The 20633-nt window shown below is 39.7% G+C and overlaps 1 protein-coding gene across 5 annotated transcripts; it reads right to left on the bottom strand.

Annotated features, from left to right (window-relative positions):
- Window positions 1–827: 827 nt before the first annotated feature.
- Window positions 828–15722, bottom strand: tpm4b (tropomyosin 4b). Of its 5 annotated transcripts, XM_058418634.1 has the most exons (10): window positions 15569–15722; window positions 14792–14996; window positions 13186–13311; window positions 5900–6033; window positions 5647–5764; window positions 4946–5016; window positions 4794–4869; window positions 4644–4706; window positions 4471–4540; window positions 828–1131 (listed from the first exon to the last, which is right to left on the bottom strand). In XM_058418634.1, the coding sequence occupies exons 2-10, from the start codon at window positions 14903–14905 to the stop codon at window positions 1049–1051; spliced, it is 855 nt and encodes a 284-aa protein (XP_058274617.1). In that variant the 5' UTR covers window positions 14906–14996; window positions 15569–15722; the 3' UTR covers window positions 828–1048. The 5 variants fall into 5 exon arrangements, with proteins under 5 accessions (XP_058274617.1, XP_058274615.1, XP_058274618.1 ...); XM_058418632.1 differs by lacking the exon at window positions 15569–15722 and having other exon boundaries at window positions 14792–15220; XM_058418633.1 differs by lacking the exons at window positions 828–1131; window positions 15569–15722 and adding an exon at window positions 1144–3970 and having other exon boundaries at window positions 14792–15223.
- Between the last annotated feature and the right edge of the window lie 4911 nt (window positions 15723–20633).

The following is a 20633-nucleotide window of genomic DNA, read 5'->3' as shown; positions in this document are numbered from 1 at the left end:
AAATATTAAAATTATAATAAAAAAAGGTATATTTCATATTTAATAGATTGATTATTTCTATCAATAAATATTGTAAAAATGGTTGCGTCCCAAAACCATGTTTAAAATTCAAGAAAAAACTTTTGCATTTGATTTGTAATATTTTCTTTTTCTCAAAAATTTATTCAAGAGACCTGACTTATTCTCTCATCTGACAATGCCCTCATTTATGACATCAGACATTTGGTGAAAATTTTAAACCAACTAAAAAAAATAAAGAAATAAACAAACAGAAAAAGGGAGAAAGATTTTTTTTAATGTGGTTTAAAGAGTACAAAACAGATCCATCATTTCCAGTAAGGCGATTAAAAACAACAACAAAAAATACCCTTCATTTGACATTAACTTCATATTACCATTAAAACTAGAAGAACAATCCCCCTGAACATAAAGTTATCCCGGTTCAAATCTGTAAATCTACGAAAACCTGAATTCTGCGAGTGTATATTTTGTGAATGATGCTTTAGAAATGTTTTCTTTTGCTCGAACGCCATTTTTTAGGAAACCTGAGCGGCGTTCCACAGACCCCTGACAGGCTGCGGATGTGGAATAAATAAATACACGAATGTGGAATGGACACTACAATGCAGGAAACAATATGGATGTCTTCTGTAACTGGGGATGTTGACCCAGGTTCAGGGGTAACACGGGGCCTAAAGCATGGGCTGGTGTGTGGAATTGGCTCATTGTGTCAAAATATATTGGTTAAAGATGGAGTTTTAGGGTATTAGGCATGTCTGGTGTAAAGGTCATCAGAATAATTTCTAATTAGTCATTAGCATCATCACCTTGTGTGTTAAAATCTATAATAATGGGTCACTTGGCAACATAAAGAAAATGTGTGGGTGGATGTGGAATAAAAATAGAAAAGCATGACTCAACACAGGCAACACAACAGGGCTGTAAAATTTAACCACAAACACACCCAAACCTACACACACACACAAAGACACACACACACACACATGGAATGTTGCTTGTTGTGATGCTTTCCTTTTTTTTTTTTAATTCACAAGCTGTTGAGTTCTTGAAGTGTCTGATCCAAGACTTGGTTCAGATTCAGGTTCTCGTCTTTTGCGTGTGCTAGGCCCTCTGAAAAAAGAAAACATTTATGCATTCAGTCTACAGCGTCACTTTACAGCAACACATTACTGACCTTATGGAGAGCTGGTTCGCAGTTTATGGATTAACTTGTAATCTTTTAGTCATTTCGCTGCCATTCATGAAGCTGTCAGCGTCAGGGGAATTCCTCGACATATTCACACCTCTGACACCATGAGCTGAATAAAACTCTGCGCTGTGGAGGTGTGATCTGGTGCAAAACCACCAAAGTAAACTCTTCATCTGTTGTCTAGGCAACCATGTTTGTTTTCTGCTTTACTTTAATCCATGACTACTCATAGTAATGTTACTAGTTAGAATAGCATAGAATAGAACTCTGATGACACTGAGACCTGATTCGTATAGTTTCCTGGTTTCCTACACTACCCACAATGCTACCCACGACTATCTGCTCATTTTGGTGCCCTTTGTACTGAAAGTTTGAAACTTCTAAAAGGAATTTCCAACCTCAGACTAGCAAAAAACAAAGAAAAACGGCCCTTAATGTAATCTGAATATTGGAAAGGTGCCAGAAGAATGATAACTTTATTACTTTTTATAGTATTATTCATTTTAGATTTACATTTCTGTCATTTAGTAGACACCCTTATCGAGAGTGACATACAGTTTTATCTCATTTCATACATCTGAGTAATTGAGTGTTAAGGGCCTTGCTCAGGGGCCCAGCAGTGGCAGCTTGGTGGACCTGGGATTCGGACTCATAACCTTCTGATCAGCACTCCAATGCCTTAACCTCTCAGGTGCCACATTCTCATACAACAGAGACACAGTAGTTGGTTAAATCTATCATACTGAACGCACTCAATGATCACTAATATTAGCCGGATAGCATGTTGCCTACCAGACACACATTTTTAAAGAGGCGACCATTTTTTCCTCTCACTTTGTAGTTCACACTTCTGAGTGTGAACACATCTTCAGCAATTGCTTCTTCATCTCTACCAAACAGGAGTGATGCAGCGACACTTTATTCCTTTAGTCTGTCCAGCTCTCCTTCCTCCTCATCCATAGCTGATGAGCAAACAGATCAGCTTCCAAAGCTTTCATGCTGATATTCCTGTCAGTGGTGTTCATTTTGAAACCTTTTCATGTTAAAACCATAATAAATTCATAAATAAATTTACTCTGATGAGAGAGAACTCATAAATGACTCAAAAGCTCCAGTTTAAACAATTGCTCTTGACTATACACTAATCAGGCACAACATTATGACCACTGACAGGTGAAGTGAATAAAACTGATGATCTCCTCTTCATGGCACCTGTTAGTGGGTGGGATATATTAGGCAGCAGGTGAACATTTTGTCCTCAAAGTTGATTTTAGAAGCAGGAAAAATGGGCAAGCGTAAGGATTTGAGTGAGTTTGACAAAGGGCCAAATTGTGATGGCTAGACGACTGGATCAGAGCATCTCCAAAACTGCAGCTCTTGTGTTGTGTTCCCAGTCTGCAGTGGTCAGTATCTATCAAAAGTGGTCCAAGGAAGGAACAGTGGTGAACCAGCGACAGGGTCATGGGTGGCCAAGGGTCATTGATGCACGTGGGGAGTGAAGACTGGCCCGTGTGATCCGAATAAACAGACGAGACACTGTTGCTCAAACTGAAGTTAATGCTGGTTCTAATAGAAAGGGGTCAGAATACACAGTGCATGACAGGTCAGGGCTGTTTTGGCAGCGAAAGGGGGACCAACACAATATTAGGCGGGTGGTCATACTGGTCTGTGTATAGTTCTAAAAAGGAAATGATTTATAATCGCACTCTCTGGGGTCACCCTGATGAGGGAGGATTCTCTTATGAGTCTGGTTCCTGTTCAGGTTTCTTCCTCATATCATCACAGGGGGGTTTTCCATATACTTCCACCTCTGCTTTGCTCATTAGAGATAAAAATAAACGGAAATTTTACCATGTTCATTCTAACATTTTAAGCTAATTTGCGACATCATCGTGCATTATTAAAAATGCTACGCAAATAAAATTGAATTGAACTTTGAGTCTGCTGTCTCTATTGGATTTTCATTAATATGACTTTGAACGATGCTGGAGAATGGTGAGCGTGAAAAGAAGCTCTTTTACCACTTTATCTTGAGTTAAGGCCTGGATCCTGAGGCCCAGATTTGGAAATCTTTGGGTGTCTTTGGTGTACTGGATGTAGTCATGATTCTATATAAGAATGTTTATTCTATGAGACATTTAAAATGCCCAGGATTACCAATAAAAATACCCAGAATTTCACAAAGGAAGGAAAGAAAGAGACAGCAGAAAGAGAAAAGAGAAAGGAGATGTTGAAAAGAAGCTTTATTTATTTATTTATTTATTTATTTATTTTTTGGCACAATTACTTAATTCTCTTTATTAAGCTCTTTATTAAGACTTTGGTATTAAAGCCAGGCCCCAGAACACTGTAACAGAGAATCCAGGCACACTTATAGAAAAGAAAACGACAGAGGAAAAAGAAAAAAGACAAAGAGGGAAAGCACAGTTGAATGGGCTCAGGAGCCGAAGCAGGGTTTTATGCGGTGTAGCAGCTTGTGAACTGGGTCAGAGCCGATCCAGAGCTCCGTAACGAAGCTCCCCTTTTCAATGCTTCAGTAGCACCTGTATTGTGTGGCCTGCATTTTTTAATTATATATATATATATTATATATATAATTTGATATAGATTTGAGATTTAAGGCAATTTTGTTCTTCACGTCAAGCACAGCCGACACAACACACTCCTGAAGATTCGTCTATAAGGTCGTCATGTCATTTAAGGCGTGATCCAGCTCTTCACAAATCGCCTTGACTTTAACTTTCTGATTGTACAATTCATCTGGAGGTCAAAAGGCAGGGGCCCAGAGGAGAAGAGATTCAGCAGAAGGAATAGGAATTATGAAAAGGGAAAGAAATCGAGAGATCATTATTCAGAGTAGTCGGAAATCCATGCAAGAAAAGACAAAAGTGTGACATTATAAAGTATTATAAGGTTTCGGTCTGGTTGAGGGTAATCTCTGCTCCGATGATAATTTAATGTCATACAGCAAACATATATGCAGGCAAAGGTTAAATTCCAACTGATTACATGCCCCGGTCAAACACCACTCATGACATCATGGTGGAAAGTTCTGCTGAGCAGGAAGAAAGCACCGGCTATACACTTATTACTTCATTACTCATTGTTTCCTTCCTCACCCAAACTCGACAGCGGTGTCCAGTAACTGCTGTTGACGTGTCCACTAAGGTTTATTATCCGAACAGTGCTGTTTACGATTATTAGCCCGCATGTATTAATTGACTAGAGTGAAAATACACAAGGCAGAATGTGTTTCTTACCCTCGAGGTCATCAATAGTCTTTTCCAGTTTGGACACGGTTTTCTCTGCGAACTCAGCGCGCGTCTCGGCCTGCAAAGCGAAAGGGAAAAACAAACACACAAGAGTCAATGGCACAAAGTCAATGAAACAAATTCTAGGGCGAGGACGTAAAATGAATTTCAAGTCATCTGACCTCTTTCAGCTTGTCATTGAGAACATTGATCTCTTCCTCGTACTTCTCTTCTTTCTCGGAGTACTGTGATGAGATGGCCAAAACAATAGGTTATATAACACACACCCATCTCTCTCACACACACACATATACACACAATGACTAGTCTACCTTCTCAGCCTGGGCTTCAAGAGACTTCAGAGTGTTAGTGACATTTTTAAGTTCCTCCTCCAGATCTCCACTTTTGCTATGGAGCAGAAAAAACCCATCAGTTTTTAATCATTTTCATGTGCTTATTAAACACAAGAATAAACTAGACTTACAGTTCAGCAACCTCTGCCCTCTCCTCTGCTCTCTCCAACTCAGTCTCAATGACCACCAGCTTACGAGCCACCTGCAGTTCACACACACACACACACACACACACAAATGGTTCGATTTTTGATTTCAGCAAGCTGAAAAAGTACAGTTCCTATTTTTTTGGTGGGAAAATGTTTGGTGGTAGGGAAAATGACCTGGTCCTGAAACCTGAGACACTTTAACCTTTTTATTCCTGTCTTTATTATAAACAAAAGCTTATTTGGCCTCGTAATTGGTGCAACATAAAAGCGCTCAGAAGATTGCAGGATGCCTCAGGGCGGGAATCCAAAAGCACAAAATTCTATTCTTATGTATGCGGAAGAGGGCAGTGAGGCCTTTGGATATAGCAGTGGATGAATTCATGTGCTTCAGAGGAAGCATGTGGTCATCTTGTGATAGTAGAGCGCTAACTAGTGGGTGGGAAATTGGATTAAATAAATTGATTGCATCTTATTGAGCGCATTGTTAACATAAATTGAGCGCATTGTTAACATATTTTTCATTTTGTCACATTCTTCTCAACAAAAATGATGATGCAGTCACTTGTACTCTCCCTGGGACCAGTGGGTTGAATATAAACTAGAGCTCTGAAGGGGTCAGTTCCTGTTTTTCACTGTGTAACTTATAAATAATGAAGCTGCATGTGAGAGAGAGGAAATCTCACCTCATCGTACTTGCGATCCGAATCTTCAGCGATGTGTTTGGCCTCCTTAAGCTGTACCTCCTGGAGTTCCATTTTCTCCTCGTCTTTCGTAGCACGGTTCTCGATCACCTTCATTCCTCTGCACACACACACACACACGCACACACACACACACACATCACATCCAGTGTACACAAAATTCCTCAACACTTTTATGTTGAGGTATGTATAATTTTGTGCCTTTGTGTGTGTGTGTGTGTGTGTGTGTACCCACCTCTCGCTTTCATCAGCTGCTTTCTCTGCTTCTTCCAGTTTCTGGAGCGCAGTGCTCAGTCTCCCCTGGGCTCGGTCCAACTCCTCCTCAATTAGCTGGATCCTGCGGTTCAGAGCAGCTACTTCGCCCTCAGCCTACACACACACACACACACACACACAAAGCAAATGTTAAAATTCAGAGGTTTTGTAAATCTAATCAAATGACGGGATTAGTTCCGACCGCTCAAGGAATAACTATATACAGCATCGGCTTACAAATTAGCTCTGTAATTACCAAACACGACACAAATATGTTTAACGTGTTTCACGGAGTGTTTCCTTTAAACAGGACATCAGTATTGAGTACGTATTTCGTCACGGGATTTTCCCAGCAGATGCTGCATTACTTTTCCATATTGAAATTCCTCTGCAGTGATTCTTCTAACGCTGTCTTTTCCAAACTTTCCACTGACTCTAAAGCTTCCAAAGAGCACAGCTCATCTTTAGGGTTTTATACCGCCCAAGGGATTAAACTCATAAATCCGAAAAGAAGTAAAACATATAAACCCAAGAAGACTAAGTAGCAAAAGTATAATTCTTTTCCTACTGGATGGATTTCCGATCCGTCAACAGCAAGTCTGCTAATCATGACACAATTTAGCAAACCATCTTTCACTTTCTGTTGACGTTTTTGTTCCGTTCTCGACCTAAATATTTGCTAGCTTTGCTGTTCTGTATGTCGTCTGTGGTTTCGAAGGCCGAATTTGCACCGGCTGGTAAAAATGAATCCCAGGTTTCAATTCTGAGTGAATTAAAGAAGTCTGGATTGAAATTTATATAACATTATTCTCAGGATCCAGAAGTTTTATGATAACTTCACATGATATCGCTGATTATTTAGGAAAACGTGACGTGTAAACAGCTTAATAAGACGATTTACCTGTAAATCTGATACTTAAAATATTCTTTCTTCATGTCATCACCATTTGTGAATTAACAGTATCCCAGATTCGGAACAAAGCTGGTCAGATATCAAACACAGGCACAGAAGCTGATGTCTCTTGGGATTTTCAATGGTTAAGAATACATTTTTCATCTCTTAATTTCCTTACGCGGATAACTCTACAATATTTTTTCCCATAGATATATTTTTGCAGATTAAGCATCAACATTCTCCTTGTAAGAAATGAATCTGTTGTGGTTTAGACCCGGGAGCAATCTGTTATGCTTCAGAGACACGGATCTCTATTGCAGTGTGCAAACTATATAGAGGCTGACAATGCAGAAGCCACAACAATGACTGCTCTTCCCCCAAGTAGACACGTATGTAGAGACATCATCTTGTTTGTGAGTTCTAATGTAAGCGCTTACTGTGGGAAATCTTTATATTTTCGGAAAGATATTCCCTAAGCACAGCTTCCTCTATCTCTTTCATTTTCTCCTCTACTGTGAAACATTACTTTTATTCGGATTCCTGGAGCCCATGCCTGACCCGAGCACGGAGACTGAATGTCGTTAAGGCGTGTTCAGACCTCTGGGTTAGAAAGAGACAAACTACAGAGCTGCTCTCATGTGGAATGAACTCGAAACTGTAAGTGAGACTGCAGATGTCGGCCTACCAATAAGAATATTCATACATGCCACTTCTAACTGGTGGAAGTAAATTCTGTAGTAAGAGTTTTCAGTGGTAGGAGAGAAGTTGTAGCACTTGTTAGGTTTGTGTGCAGACAGAGAGAAACCACAGCACAAGCAACAGTTTAAACGACAGGAAGTGAAAAGGTAAAGTATGTAGTAGGCGTCACATCCCATGCTTCCTGTGGATACTGTTTCCAGGAAGGGGACTTATTTTAGTGGTCTACTTAAGCACCATTTCCTCTACTGAAAACTAGGCCTATACAATAGTCTTGTGTGACCATACACGTACTCCAGTCGGTCATACGCCAAAGACTCGACCGTATTGTGTAGACGACAATCTGTCACAGCATAGAAAGTCTCACTGGTTGCATCCAGGTAGGGCTGCAGATTTAATTGGATTTTAATTGTAGTCATGATTTTGGATAGTGATATTTCAAGATCTTCGCGTTTATTACAAAATGCTGACACTAGAGACTCCTCCCATAACGTTAAATAAGCATTTAATTACAGAAAACTTCACTTCGTTGAGCAAAGGTTTCATTTTTATTGATTTTATCACCTTCTGCAGATTTACTTTCCCTTCATGAGCAATAAAGGCCTACACTGGCAGCAGACGAGGTGGAAGCATTGAGAAATTATTCAGTAGCAGTGACTTTTTTTCCGAACAGTTTCTTTTTCTTTCCCTCGTTTTCCACCATTCGGTATCCATCAAGATCACAGCTTTGTTACTTTAAGCAAGACAAATAAGGCACCGAGAGCGGATTATGGAAGTGATTCTTGTAAACAGTCGCTCAACAGTATAATGGCTTCTAGACGGAGGATTTTGTACAATTTGCCATTTTGAAATGTCGGAGCAGGGATTCAGAGAGACTGCTGTTTCTTAAGGCTCATAAATCCTTGGAAAGCCCCTCTGCTTTCAAGTAAACTCCTTAACCCCTTTACCTCCCTGACATACATTCTTTTCTGTCATAACTACATACAGTTTTGATTAGTTTCACTGTAGTTATTATGTAATACATAGTACTTATTGAATAACGCTTGAATAGCAGAATAATATGTCCGAATGACCTCGAGGGAGATAAGTGTTTTGATTTCTGGCTCGAAATCAGAAATACAATCTAAGATACAGTTTTTATTCTGCATTAATCCATGTTAATATATAAAGCTACCAGTACATAGTTATTATCTCTAATGTTACCATTATTTTTCTACACTGTCTCTAAATTATATTGTCAATATAATTACCCATATAAACCAGAAATATATTTAAAAAAAGTTGTCCAGTGTGATGCATAATCTTATGTATATTTTTGTAAAATATATCAGAATATCTTTTGGAAAATATTTCAATCTAGGTAGCATTTCCATCTCATAACTCCAGAGTCCCTGCTGTTCGATCCTAAGCTCTGGTTACTGTCTGGAGTTTTGCTCGTGTCCTCCTTCAGGTTCTTTTGATTTATTTCTCAAAAAACATGGTGGAGTGCCTACTCTAAATTGCCCCCAAGTATGAATGTGTATGTGTGTGTGTGTGTGTGTGTGTGTGTGTGCACAGGCACAGTGCCCTCTGATGGACTGGCGAACCCATCAAAGGTGTAATATTACATCCTACCCAGCATCCCCAGGATAGGCCCTGGATCCTTCATGACCCTGAGCAGGATAAAGGGGTTAAAATGGGACATTAAGGCATTTAGCTAGTGATTGGAGCTCAAGAATGGCCAAGCTGCCAATGTTGGACCAAGACCATTACCATTCAACTACTCAGTTGATGTTAAGTCAATTTGCATGAAAACATCACTTAAAAATATGAAAAATATTCTATCATAAAATCTAATTGGTGTGTTTTTCAGCAAGAACAAACCATGACTGATCAAATGATACAAAAAGAATTAAACATAACAGCTTATAATATAAAAGTAAACTCCACCCATTGTACTGATCAATAATATTGTTATGTTAAATATTTGTTTTGCTTAAGAGGAATCATTTACTATATACAATTCAGCTGAACTGCTTATAATACATACCCTACACGTAGGAAAAAAAGCATAGTAAAGTGTACATTACCTTGGAAGTGGGGTTGTAGCCTTAAAGGTATTCAGTATTAGTATTACACCTGGGTGCATGGAGTGTACCTTTAAAACCTAATTCTACCAAATAAAAACTATTTACAGTACTTTTACCATAAATTTTCACATTTCCAGGTTAAAGGTAGCTATTAAACGTTCGAATAAACGTGCCTTTTACAGATACAGGTAAGAATTACTGACCAAGATTAAAAAGGTAATTTCTATCCATTGCTGAAACAACGAACCGATTCGCTCCGAACGAGTCTTTTACGGAATCGATTCGTCTGCGAATAACGCACCGCTAGGAAGTAAAAAAAGCGCTCACTTTCTCTCGGGCATCCCGTTCTTCATCAAGCTCTCTCTGGAAAAGCTGGGTTCGATCTTCAGCTTCATCAGCCTGCTGCTGTAAGGCCTGGATTCTCCTCTTCACCGCGTCCAACGAGTTCAGAGCCATTTCTGCGCCGTCAGCAAACCCACTTTAAACCCAACTAAGAGTGCGCAAAGAGCACTAAACCTTCCCGATGAATAAAAGAAAAAGCTTTAAAGTTAAATCCAAGTTTCTGAAAGAGCACTCGGGAATCTTTATGCTAGAATTTCCCCCCGAAATCAGCTTCCATGAACAGTTTAGAGAGCGCAATGGAGAAGGAGCAGGAGCAAGGAGCCTGTAGGAAAAGGGCAGGAACGCGCCAAGGAAAGTTTAGCGTTAAATCTTCCAATCCTGGGAAAGAAAGTGGCTTTAGATGACATCACGCCTGTAGGAGGAGGAAGGTCTTCCTGTTTGAAATGTGGGCAGATGCTTTCTGGACGCTGGATGTGACTTTTGGACATTGGATGAATTTAATGAGTGTTTGGCAGAAGTTCAGGGCTGAAGTGCACTAAAGACAAAGAAACAATGAAAGGCTTTCTGAGATGCCACCCTCAGACAAACAACCTGGCTGAAAGCAGAGAGTGGGCTTTACCTTGTAACACTTGTATTTGCTTGCATTCAGGGCTTGCATTTGTGTTAATAAACTCTGGGAACGTTAATTGCTCTGAAGCCCTGACAGACGCACAGCTCTACCAGGCCCGGCCCGAATGCTGTCCCTTTCCTGGTGGCATGACCTCTTGCTGTTCTCTATTCAAGAGATTTGTTAATTTTTTTTCATGGATCTCAAAGCTGCTAATTGAGACACTAGATGGCAATAAATTAAAGCTAATCGAGAGTAGTCTTTAAGGTCCGATTACTGTATGTACCATAGATTGATTGTAAAGTTTCAACCCCATTCATATTACCAGGTAAAAGACACAAACTATGGGTACAAGAGATGCATCGTTGAGCATACTGATCCCAATTCAAGGTGTTCAAGATGTTTAAGAGCTACATAATACCATACCAGATAGTACAGTGTCGTGGTTTGTGCTGTTTTGGGAGGATAAATGATTTTTGAGGACTCTAATCTTTTTGAATTGTAATCCCCCGGAAGAAATAATTTACTAATTGGATTTACACACAGTTGAAATCCAAGGATTAACCAGCATGTCTGAACCAGCATGTTCTCTCTCTCTCTCTCTCTCTCTCTCTCTCTCACACACACACACACACACACACAGAGAAAGAGGCAGAGAGAGAGAAAGAGAGAGAGAGAAAGAATGGAATATGAAGTGATCCCAGGAGGATACATCCCACATTCGGTATGACATTACACTGGAAACTGGAAGATCCAAATTTAGTGCTGATTTGGTTCACACATTTCCCTTGGGAGATTCTGAATATAACTGAGAAAACCTCTATTTGGACGTGTCACTAAAGTGTAAGTGAAGGATGTGGAAAATCCAGACTAGCTAAATATGAAAAATAAGTTATATTACACTTCTATAGCTCCTCTCTCTCTCTCTCTCTCTCTCTCATTCTCCGTTTGTGTGTATGTGTGTAGGAGGTTAGTTTTGGGAGCTGCGGACAACAGGAATGTGCGCGAATGTTTTTTCTCCCCCCAGTGAACGAACTCTGGGGCAATGCATCAGGCTCTGGAGGGGAGACTTCAGTGTTTGCTTTAGACACATTCCAACCATTCCAGGTCTACTGCATAACTGACTGTGGCCTGGTCTTTGTCTGTGTGTGTGTGTGTGTGTGTGTGTGTGTTAGTGGTGCTGAGGGATTAATATGTCGTAATAAACACAGGATTGTGCAGTGTAATTAACATAATTAACTTGGACACACCTTTTTAAGAAACTGAGCCCAGATGTGAATTAAAGTAAGTACATTTCTGAAGATGCAAGGGAACAATCTATGTGGAGTCGGAAGTCTATCTGTTAACAGTGTATGATTTGATGACAAAAGATTCGTATTATATTGGAAGAACATTTTTTTTGAAACCCCCAGTATCTCTCTTTTCATTAGAAACAAAAAGACACTGCTGGAGACGTCATGTCCAGACTGCTTGTAATAATGACCAGTCTTGGAGTCATGATTTGGCTCCTTTGTCTCCTGTGCCTTCTTGCAGCCTCTAATTTACCTGTCTGTAAGCTTTAAATGTGGTTTTTACTTGAAATGCTTTGGGATTCCTGAAGCGTATCAGTGTCTGTAGCTGTTTAAGAGCTTATACTAGTTTTAATAAGAATCACTGCTGTTGAGGCCTAGATCTATAACAGAAATATCTCAATTTCATTGCATGCATTTGTTAATGGAATAAATAAAGACCCCAGAATGGTTAGTTATTTTATTTTTGGGTGTTTTCGGGTGGGTCTGTACTTATCAAACCTGTCAGAATTACTAAATACATTTTGTAATAAATTTATCACAGCCTAAAGTTGGACCTAGGAATGTTCTTGAGGTCTGAATACTATCAAGGAGAACAAAAGCTGTCAGGCTCATGTAGGGGTGGGTCCACTCTATAATCATGCCCTGGGGTCCAAACTTTGTGCTTTCTTCAGTTTGTTCCTCTGGGGTAAACCTTTCAAGGTTCTTATGACAGAATGTTTCCTTTTCTGAGCCTTTTAAACTCTCTAGTAAGCAAGAATACTGCAACTATCTGAAAAACCCATTAAAGAAGCACTTTTCCCCCCTCAGGTGACATGGCCTAATCTGTTGACATGGCCTGCTTTTAATGGGAACAGCTATTCATGTTCCTCTGACAATTATTTGAGTTTTTGACCTAAATAGAATCTTCATCTTTTACTATGGGCTGAATTTTCTATACAAAATTGGCCATATCTGTATACAGACGTCTAACATAAGTACTGTTAAAATCATTAAATTACAACTAGAAACTTTCTAGATAGATTTTTTATTAGATGTTTATTTCAGCGCTTGGCATCTTCACGTTCATACATGGACATGATATTTGGATTTATATTCCATTCTCAAGATTTTAAATTGAAGTAAAACAAAAAGGATGTTTCTTTCTGAAGTCCGCGTTTTCTATATTTTAGTGTGCTGCTTGTGTTGTTGATGCTTCTACTCAAGGAAACTCTAGTGACATTCCAAGCATGATGTTGATTTTATGGACTGAAAATCAGCTTCTGCAAATTCGTAACCCAATTCTGAATAGTTGCAACTTTTCCCAGTGTAAATATTGGCTCTGAATATGTCCCACTAGGTCTTTCTCTCAAATTTTTCTGTACTTACATCTGTGGCCTTCTTCTCAGACAGATCCAGTTTCTCCTGGGCGTCTTTAAGGGCTTCGGAGTACTTATCCACTTCATCCTCTGTCCCTTTGAGTTTCTTCTGCAGCCCCAGCAGCTCGTCCTCTAACTGAGCCAAACAGCAGAAATACAGTCATCCTGCAGTCTCTCACCACCATGACATCCCTAATTATCAATAACCGACACCCAATCGCTTGTATAACGCATGCCAGTGTTGCGCTTGTCAATTTGATTTGTACTTACGTGTCATAACGCACCGCTCCGGTCTCGCTTACTGAATAAATGTTTAAACAAGCAAAACAACTTGGACAGGAATATTGTAATCCTACACTGTCCTTTCCACAGGGCGCGCGTCCAAGTGTAGAGCTGGACAGATGTATTTATAGCGTGTAGTCATACTAGCGCTGTATTCTCACCCCAAATATTTTATGCCATATCAGTACCCTTCACATCATCATGTTCTTATACTTGGGGAACTCACTTAGTGACTTAAGTGTAGGAACTCACTTAGTGACTTAGTCAGCTCAACTAGCTATACCTGAGCTGCTGATAATTCCCATCGTTCTGGTCAGTGTAATTAAACTCCGTCACTGTACCTCTCCTTTCCTCTCCTATCAGGGCTAATGGACGAGGTTCCTTTCCTATCTGAGCTAACAGATGAGGTATGATGAAGTCAAGAGTTCTGCTCGCTCCAAGCATGTGATAATCCAGATCCTGGAATCGCTCGCTTTTGGAATTTTGCCTGCTGACTGAGTTTTAATACATGGATGATTCCTTATTACACGAATTATCCATGTAAGCTGAATGGAGTATACCCCTTAGATAATAGGAAAAATACACAGAAACACAGACAAATTTGAGGTCTGGCTTTTATACCACTTCAAAAGAGCTTTCAATGGCTGTGTCCAAATAAAATAGTTATATGAGGTGCACATGTACAACACCCAAACTTGATGATCCTCCAGAAAATTGATTCTTCTCTAAAGTTCTCTGGAGTTTATTAAGAGCCATTGACCTTGTAACCAATACGAAAAGGGCAAAGGAGCAGTTGGTATGGCACAGGGTTATTCCTGGTCACTTCAGAAGCCATGTCTGTTCCCTGCTTGGAATTTAGTGATGCCAAGGATGCCCATGCTCCTGGGAGCTAGCAGATGCCTCTCCTCCCTGTTTTCCCCCCTCTGGTCCTTATTACTATTAATGAACTAAAACTAAGACAGTTGCTACAGTCTGTAGACTTCAGCAGAACGTGAAAGCTGGATGCTTGAGATTCTGAAGAAGGTCTGCCAGTCATGGAGCTTTTATAGAAATGGTTGTCATGGCACTGGTCAAAACAAATGTATGCTTCGTTATATTTGTCAATATAATGTTTTAATTAACAATTCATGCAGTAAGATGTACAGTGGAGTGCACTCCATGGTCTTCATATAGCTCCTAGCATGTTCTAAGAGAACGCAAAGTTTCTATAAACATCATTTGCAGTCACACTATAATTGCTTGGCCTAAGGGTTCTTCTGAAGCACATGCACATCAAATTTGTTTTTATTTATTTTTATTCATCTGCAATTACATTGTGCTCCTCCACATCTCACCTGCTTGCACTTGTCCTCTGAAACTTTCTTGTCTGTCTCGGCCTGCTCTGCACGATCGAAGGCGTTCTCCTTATCCGCCTTCAGCATCTGCATTTTCTTCTTGATCGCCTCCATTTTGCCGGCTGTGGTTCGAGAGGAAAATGTGCTGAAACGACGGAGCCGGTCTCACTCGAGAGCGTAGAAGATGGTCGGGATGGAGCCTTGCCTTGTCAAGTGAGGAGGTTGTGAAGAAAGGAGGTGATGAGGAGGACACACGGAGAAAGAGAGAGAGAGACAGAGCGACAGAGGAGAGGAGGAAAAGAGCAGGCTAAAGCAGAATGAAACCCAACGCTTCTGCAGAAGGTTTAAACCTGATGTAGTCAAAGTCAACCCTGCTCCTTGGTGACACACACCCCCATCCTTGAAGATACACACCACCCCTCAAGCATGCATACCCCATTTTTGACACGCATGCACACACATAATCACGCACTCCACTCCTCAGACATGCACACCCCTCCCTATACTCTTTATCCAAAATCTTTCTCTCAACCACTTTCCATATTTGGATGATTTATTTTTGGAGTGTATTTTAAGGGAACTGGACATTACCTCCGCACAATGTAGTGTCCAGAGAAAGACGTACTGATTATGCGCCTTAACAGGACTCTTATCATCAATAACACGACATGAAATAAGCATGGATTTTCAAGATCCATGTTGTTTTATTTTTTGCATTCTCTGCATTACAGATAAAAATACAACATGCACATGACAATAATGAAATTCCCGTCTTACTTATGCAGCTATAAAAAGGAAAGATCCGCCCCAGCAGCTCAGAAAGTCAAGATTTCTTCTTTTTCTGTGTGTTAAGAAAGTTAATCAGAAACACTGCTCCAACTCCTTAAATAAACAAATCACCCAACAGGGCTGCTCCCATGCTGTTTCATTTGCAAAAAGAAATGCATACATGAATGCTAATAACTGGGATGGTCTGGTATTTAAAAGGATAGATCTTTTTTCCCCCTCTTCCCGCTTCAGTGGGAGTTAAGAGCTGATGGAAAAAAAAAAGAGCTCGAGCAAGCCAAGGAAAAGTCTGAGGTCAGACACGCTTATAATTTTCAATTCCTCCTTCAAATCCTGGAAGTTTAATAGGAACGTTATATTAGTATCAAGGCAATAAGTCAAAGATGCTGAAATGCAGTGAAGTCACTTTGTCTCATTTAAAAGCTTTCAAAGTGTAGTTTTGTACTGTGTCGAGCTGTCTTCATTATAAAATGTCAAAAGATGCCTTTGAAAAAAAAGGGACGCCATTTGTAATATTGCCATGTATCGGACCGAGCTATTTGTTTGCCGTTTCAGGTTTCTGCTTGTGTTCTTCTGGCCCAGAATCGAGCTCCTCCCCAGGCTGAAGCAGAGCTGTGAAGAGCTGCAGCTTTTACTGTACAGTAGAAAACTCTAAAATATATAAAATGCTAATTGTACGAGAATCAAATCCACCGAACAATACATTATGACATAGTAATGGCATTATCGCCATGGCAACTAATCTGTGATCAGACATTTTTGAAATATTTGAAAATACGACCATTTATAATAATAATAATAATAATAATAATAATAATAATAATAATAATAATAATATTAATTAATAATAATAATAATAATTATTATTAACAATAACAACAATAATAATAATAATAATAAATATGATTTATTTATCTATCTATCTATCTATCTATCTATCTATCTATCTATCTATCTATCTATCTATCTATCTATCTATTTATTTATTTATTTATTTATTTATTTAATTCCTGTCAAAGTGAATCATTTTGATTAGTATCTTACAGATTGAGTAGCTCTAGCTATCACTTTCCACCACCTCATCACCAACAGAGACCTTTGTCTCTTATGCAGGTACGAATCCCAGAAAGTTCTGGATTATTTCTGCTCCAATATGAGACTTATTTCAGTGCGATCTCATCAGTGGAGTTGAAAATAAAGAGACAGGGGTTAGGATTGACTACACTCCAGGATTTCTGTCTTGAAGTCTTTTCCATGGCTCTAAAACTGCTGTCCCGCAGAAAAATAAAAGAGGAAAAAACCGGAGGCCAGAGTTCTCACCAGACAAAATCAAGCTGTTCGAGTGAAACATTCTTGCAGCACACAGCCTTGCTGACAACTTTACTAAAGAATGTTTATGGCTTGGTTTTATCCGTGCCTCTTGCTGGGTGAGAATGTTACTCCTACAGGTTTGTAGTATCCTTAATGAATCTTTCACAGTCTAAGCGTTTTTGGAGTTTGCGTTTCTTGTAATTATGCAGTTTGTAGGCTTCGGAGTCATGTGGAGATGAAGAAGAAGACTGTAAAAGACAATTCAACTATTATCCAAGTCCAGGATCAGACCTTAAGGAACCGCTTTAGTACTTCAGTACATTATGGAAGACTGTAATGTCTGTATAAAATATGTTACACACAATTCTACACTTTTGCATGGACTACTGACCATTCGCTTAGCAGTAATAAATAAAGCACTAACTTATTTTTCCCATAGAGGAAACAAGAGAGCTTTTATCTCAATAGAGACAAACGATTGTTGATTACTGACTGCATAATTCAGGTAAAGGACATAAAAACATCCATCCATCTTCTATACCCACTTTGTTCCTAATTAGGGTCACAGGGTTCTGCTGGAGCCTATCCCAACACACACTGGGTGAAAGGCAGGGGTACACCCTGGACAGGTCGCCAGTCCATCACAGGGCCACACATATAGACAGACAACCACACACACTCACTCACTCCTATGGGCAATTTAGAATCACCAATCAACAAAATGTACGTGTATTTGGACTGTGGGAGCAAACCAAAGTACGCGGAGTAAACCCACGCAGGCATGGGCAGAACGTGAGGTTCAAACCCGGGATACGAACCCAGGACCTTCTTGCTGCGAGGCAACAGTGCTAACCACTAAGCCACCCATATTAAGACATCTAAGCAGTAAAAATACTGTTAAGTACAAATAGCTGTATAGGTTTAGACACTGCCTGAAATATTCATCTGATACAACTGAACAGTTTTGTATTTTGTACATTTTCACAAAGGGTGCCAAAAATTTTGCGCAGTACATATTATTCCTCAAGCAAATGCTGGAGTGATTTGCTGAAAACTGACCAGGACATTAGGAGAAGTGGGACATGATAAAGGGAATGAGAGGGTCAAAGGGTTTGCTGCAGTAACGAAGAGGAGGAAAAGTGAACCCACCCACAGGAAGAGCCACTCTATTCTTTGTCTCCTTTTAAGGTAAAAAACTCCTGAAAAAGCACCAGCTGTTGTGGGAATAGAGGGTGCAGATTGGCAGAGTGAGTATCAGTGCATGCAGAGGTCCTGTGAACACGTCTACAGAGCTTTCAGAAAACACGATAAACATTAAACCGGGTGATGAATCCAGCAAACAAGAATTAAAGCTAATCCATGAATCTTAAAGAATAATAATGATAGTTTAGGATAGTTGGCTCGAGGCAGAAGGGCTGGTTTGAATATCCCAGAAAAAGCTGATCTCTTGGGATTTCACACATTTCAGTCTCTAGAGATTACAAAGAATAATGTGAAAAACAAAGGACATCCAGTGAGCATTGGAGCAAAGGAGAGATCAGAGGAGGATGGGCTAGCGTGGTCAGTCAGGAAGGATACGGTACTTTTTACAAATGTGCTGAGCAGAAAAGCATCACAAAATGTTAAACCTTAAGGCAGGTGGACTCAAGATGGTCTAAACACCAGAAGACCACATAGTGTCTGCTCGTCTCAGCCAAGGAGACTCAGGACTCTGAGGTCAGACTGGAAAGATAATGATGGAATCAAAGAAAAGCCCAAAACGTAAGATAAAAAAATACTTATAGTCTTAGGCTATAAAGTTTTGGGTCCAATTTTTGGAAAGTATCATAAAGTTAAGATTATTATATTTGGTCCAGTAAGTGGTCTAATTGTATTTATACACTGATCATGCATAACATTATGACATTATGCCTAATATTGTGTTGGACCCCCTTTTGCTGCCAAAACAGCCATGACCCGTCGATGCATGGACTCCACTAGATCCCTGAAGGTGTGCTGTGGCATCTGGTACCAAGATGTTAGCAGCAGATCCTTTAAGTTACACGACTTAAAGGATACTTACAGGATACTTTTGATAGATACTGACCACTGCAGACCGGGAACACCCCACAAGAGCTGCAGTTTTGGAGATGCTCTGATCCAGTCGTCTAGCCATCACAATTTGGCCCTTTGTCAAACTCGCTCAAGTCCTTACACTTGCCCGTTTTTCCTGCTTCTAACACATCAACTTTGAGGACAAAATGTTGACTTGCTGCCTAATATATCCCACCCACTAACAGGTGCCATGATGAGGAGATCATCAGTCTTATTCACTTCACCTCTCACTGCTCAGAATGTTATGCCTGATCGGTGTATAACACCAAGTTTTTCTTTTTTTAAACACATTTTCTATATATTCTTTTTATCCATTTCTAGTTACATTTAATGTCGTGGAACATCCGTGAAGCACGGGAGCTGAGCTACTTCCAGAGCTCCAGATAAAATGAATCAAAACCTTCTAACCAATCACAATCCAGAATTCATCAGTACTGTAGTGTCATAGTTTAGTACGCTGATCTATCGTGCTCGGGTGTCTATGATGACAAGTACGACTTCTTGACCTAATCCGTAATAATTCTCGAATGTTCCAGTTTGACCTCCACTGGAACGAAGCACCGAGCCGTCGCCGTATGTCAGTACGATCTTGAAGGAGATGATTTGTGCAGAGACCAGCGGGAACACTGTGAGAGGTTTACTCAGGGGTTGGGTTACTCTAATCTTACAGGCATTCTTGAGGAGTGTGGTGGGCTCCTTGTGCAGCTTGTGACTCAGAGATCCATGGGGAGAGCTGCGAGGTCATATTACATTGGAGAGAATATCCGTTAGAAGAAACCTCCCCGGGGAGATGCTGACATATAGGCCGGCTGAGCTCAAAACGTATCCACGTTACTTGTATTATGTGTAATAATAGCTAATCATTTGTAGTAATTGTACTAACAAACAACTTTATTTGCACAGAATCTTCTGTGCAATGTTCTAAACATAGTCACAATTATTAAGAAAAAAAACAAAACAATACAATACCGTACAATATAATAAAAATGATTACAATTCAAAAGGAATGGAGATCTCATACACAAAGCAAAAGTTTGATCAGTTAATTTGGATGTGGATTTAAAATAGATTCCTAATATTCGCCGCTATACAGATCTACAATTTGGGATCTAAGATCTAAAGTGATCCTAGGGATTAACATTAAGCCTGCATCAACTGATATGGGCTATATTCCCCAGCCAGAGAATTAAGAGCTTTAAATGTCAAAGGCAAGACTTTATAGTCAATGCGAAATTTAACCCTTACATGTGTCCCTGTGACCTGTGACCTTTTCTTCTTTATTTAATTCAATAAAAGCAAAATGTCGAACTGGCAAAAACATTCAGATTTGTTTAGTACCTGATAAAAAAAACCTCATAATAAAATGAAAAAAAAACAAAAAACAAACAAACCAAAAAACTTGTATAGTGATAAATTTTATATTAAAAATACATATATTTCTGTATCCCACATTTTTGCCCCGATTTTGTCATCTGCCCATTTCCTACCCACCGGCCAAGCTCTCTCTTTCCACACTACAGCTACTGATCCTAAACCTCTGAGACACATGAAGCCACTCAATGGCATCTCTTTAAACTGCTGCTCCTGCTGCATCACAGGGCAACATAACACACTCTCATCACCAGTGCCCTTGATTGGTTAGTGTTACTGT

This window comes from Hemibagrus wyckioides, linkage group LG20 (assembly GCF_019097595.1).
Source record: "Hemibagrus wyckioides isolate EC202008001 linkage group LG20, SWU_Hwy_1.0, whole genome shotgun sequence".
NCBI classification, from domain to species: domain Eukaryota; kingdom Metazoa; phylum Chordata; class Actinopteri; order Siluriformes; family Bagridae; genus Hemibagrus; species Hemibagrus wyckioides.
The sequence above is the reverse complement of the archived record's forward strand: the minus strand, read 5'-3'. Positions and strand labels throughout refer to the sequence as shown.

What these genes read in the sequence shown, in the direction of transcription:
- tpm4b (XM_058418634.1), bottom strand. Translation starts at nt 14,905, where the DNA reads ATGGAGGCGATCAAGAAGAAAATGCAGATGCTGAAGGCGGATAAGGAG. An exon ending in GCAGCTGATGAAAGCGAGAG is followed by an intron (nt 5,765 to 5,899) that starts GTGGGTACACAC and finishes GTGTGTGTGCAG; the next exon opens with AGGAATGAAGGTGATCGAGA. An exon ending in AGGGCAGAGGTTGCTGAACT is followed by an intron (nt 4,870 to 4,945) that starts GTAAGTCTAGTT and finishes TCTGCTCCATAG; the next exon opens with CAAAAGTGGAGATCTGGAGG.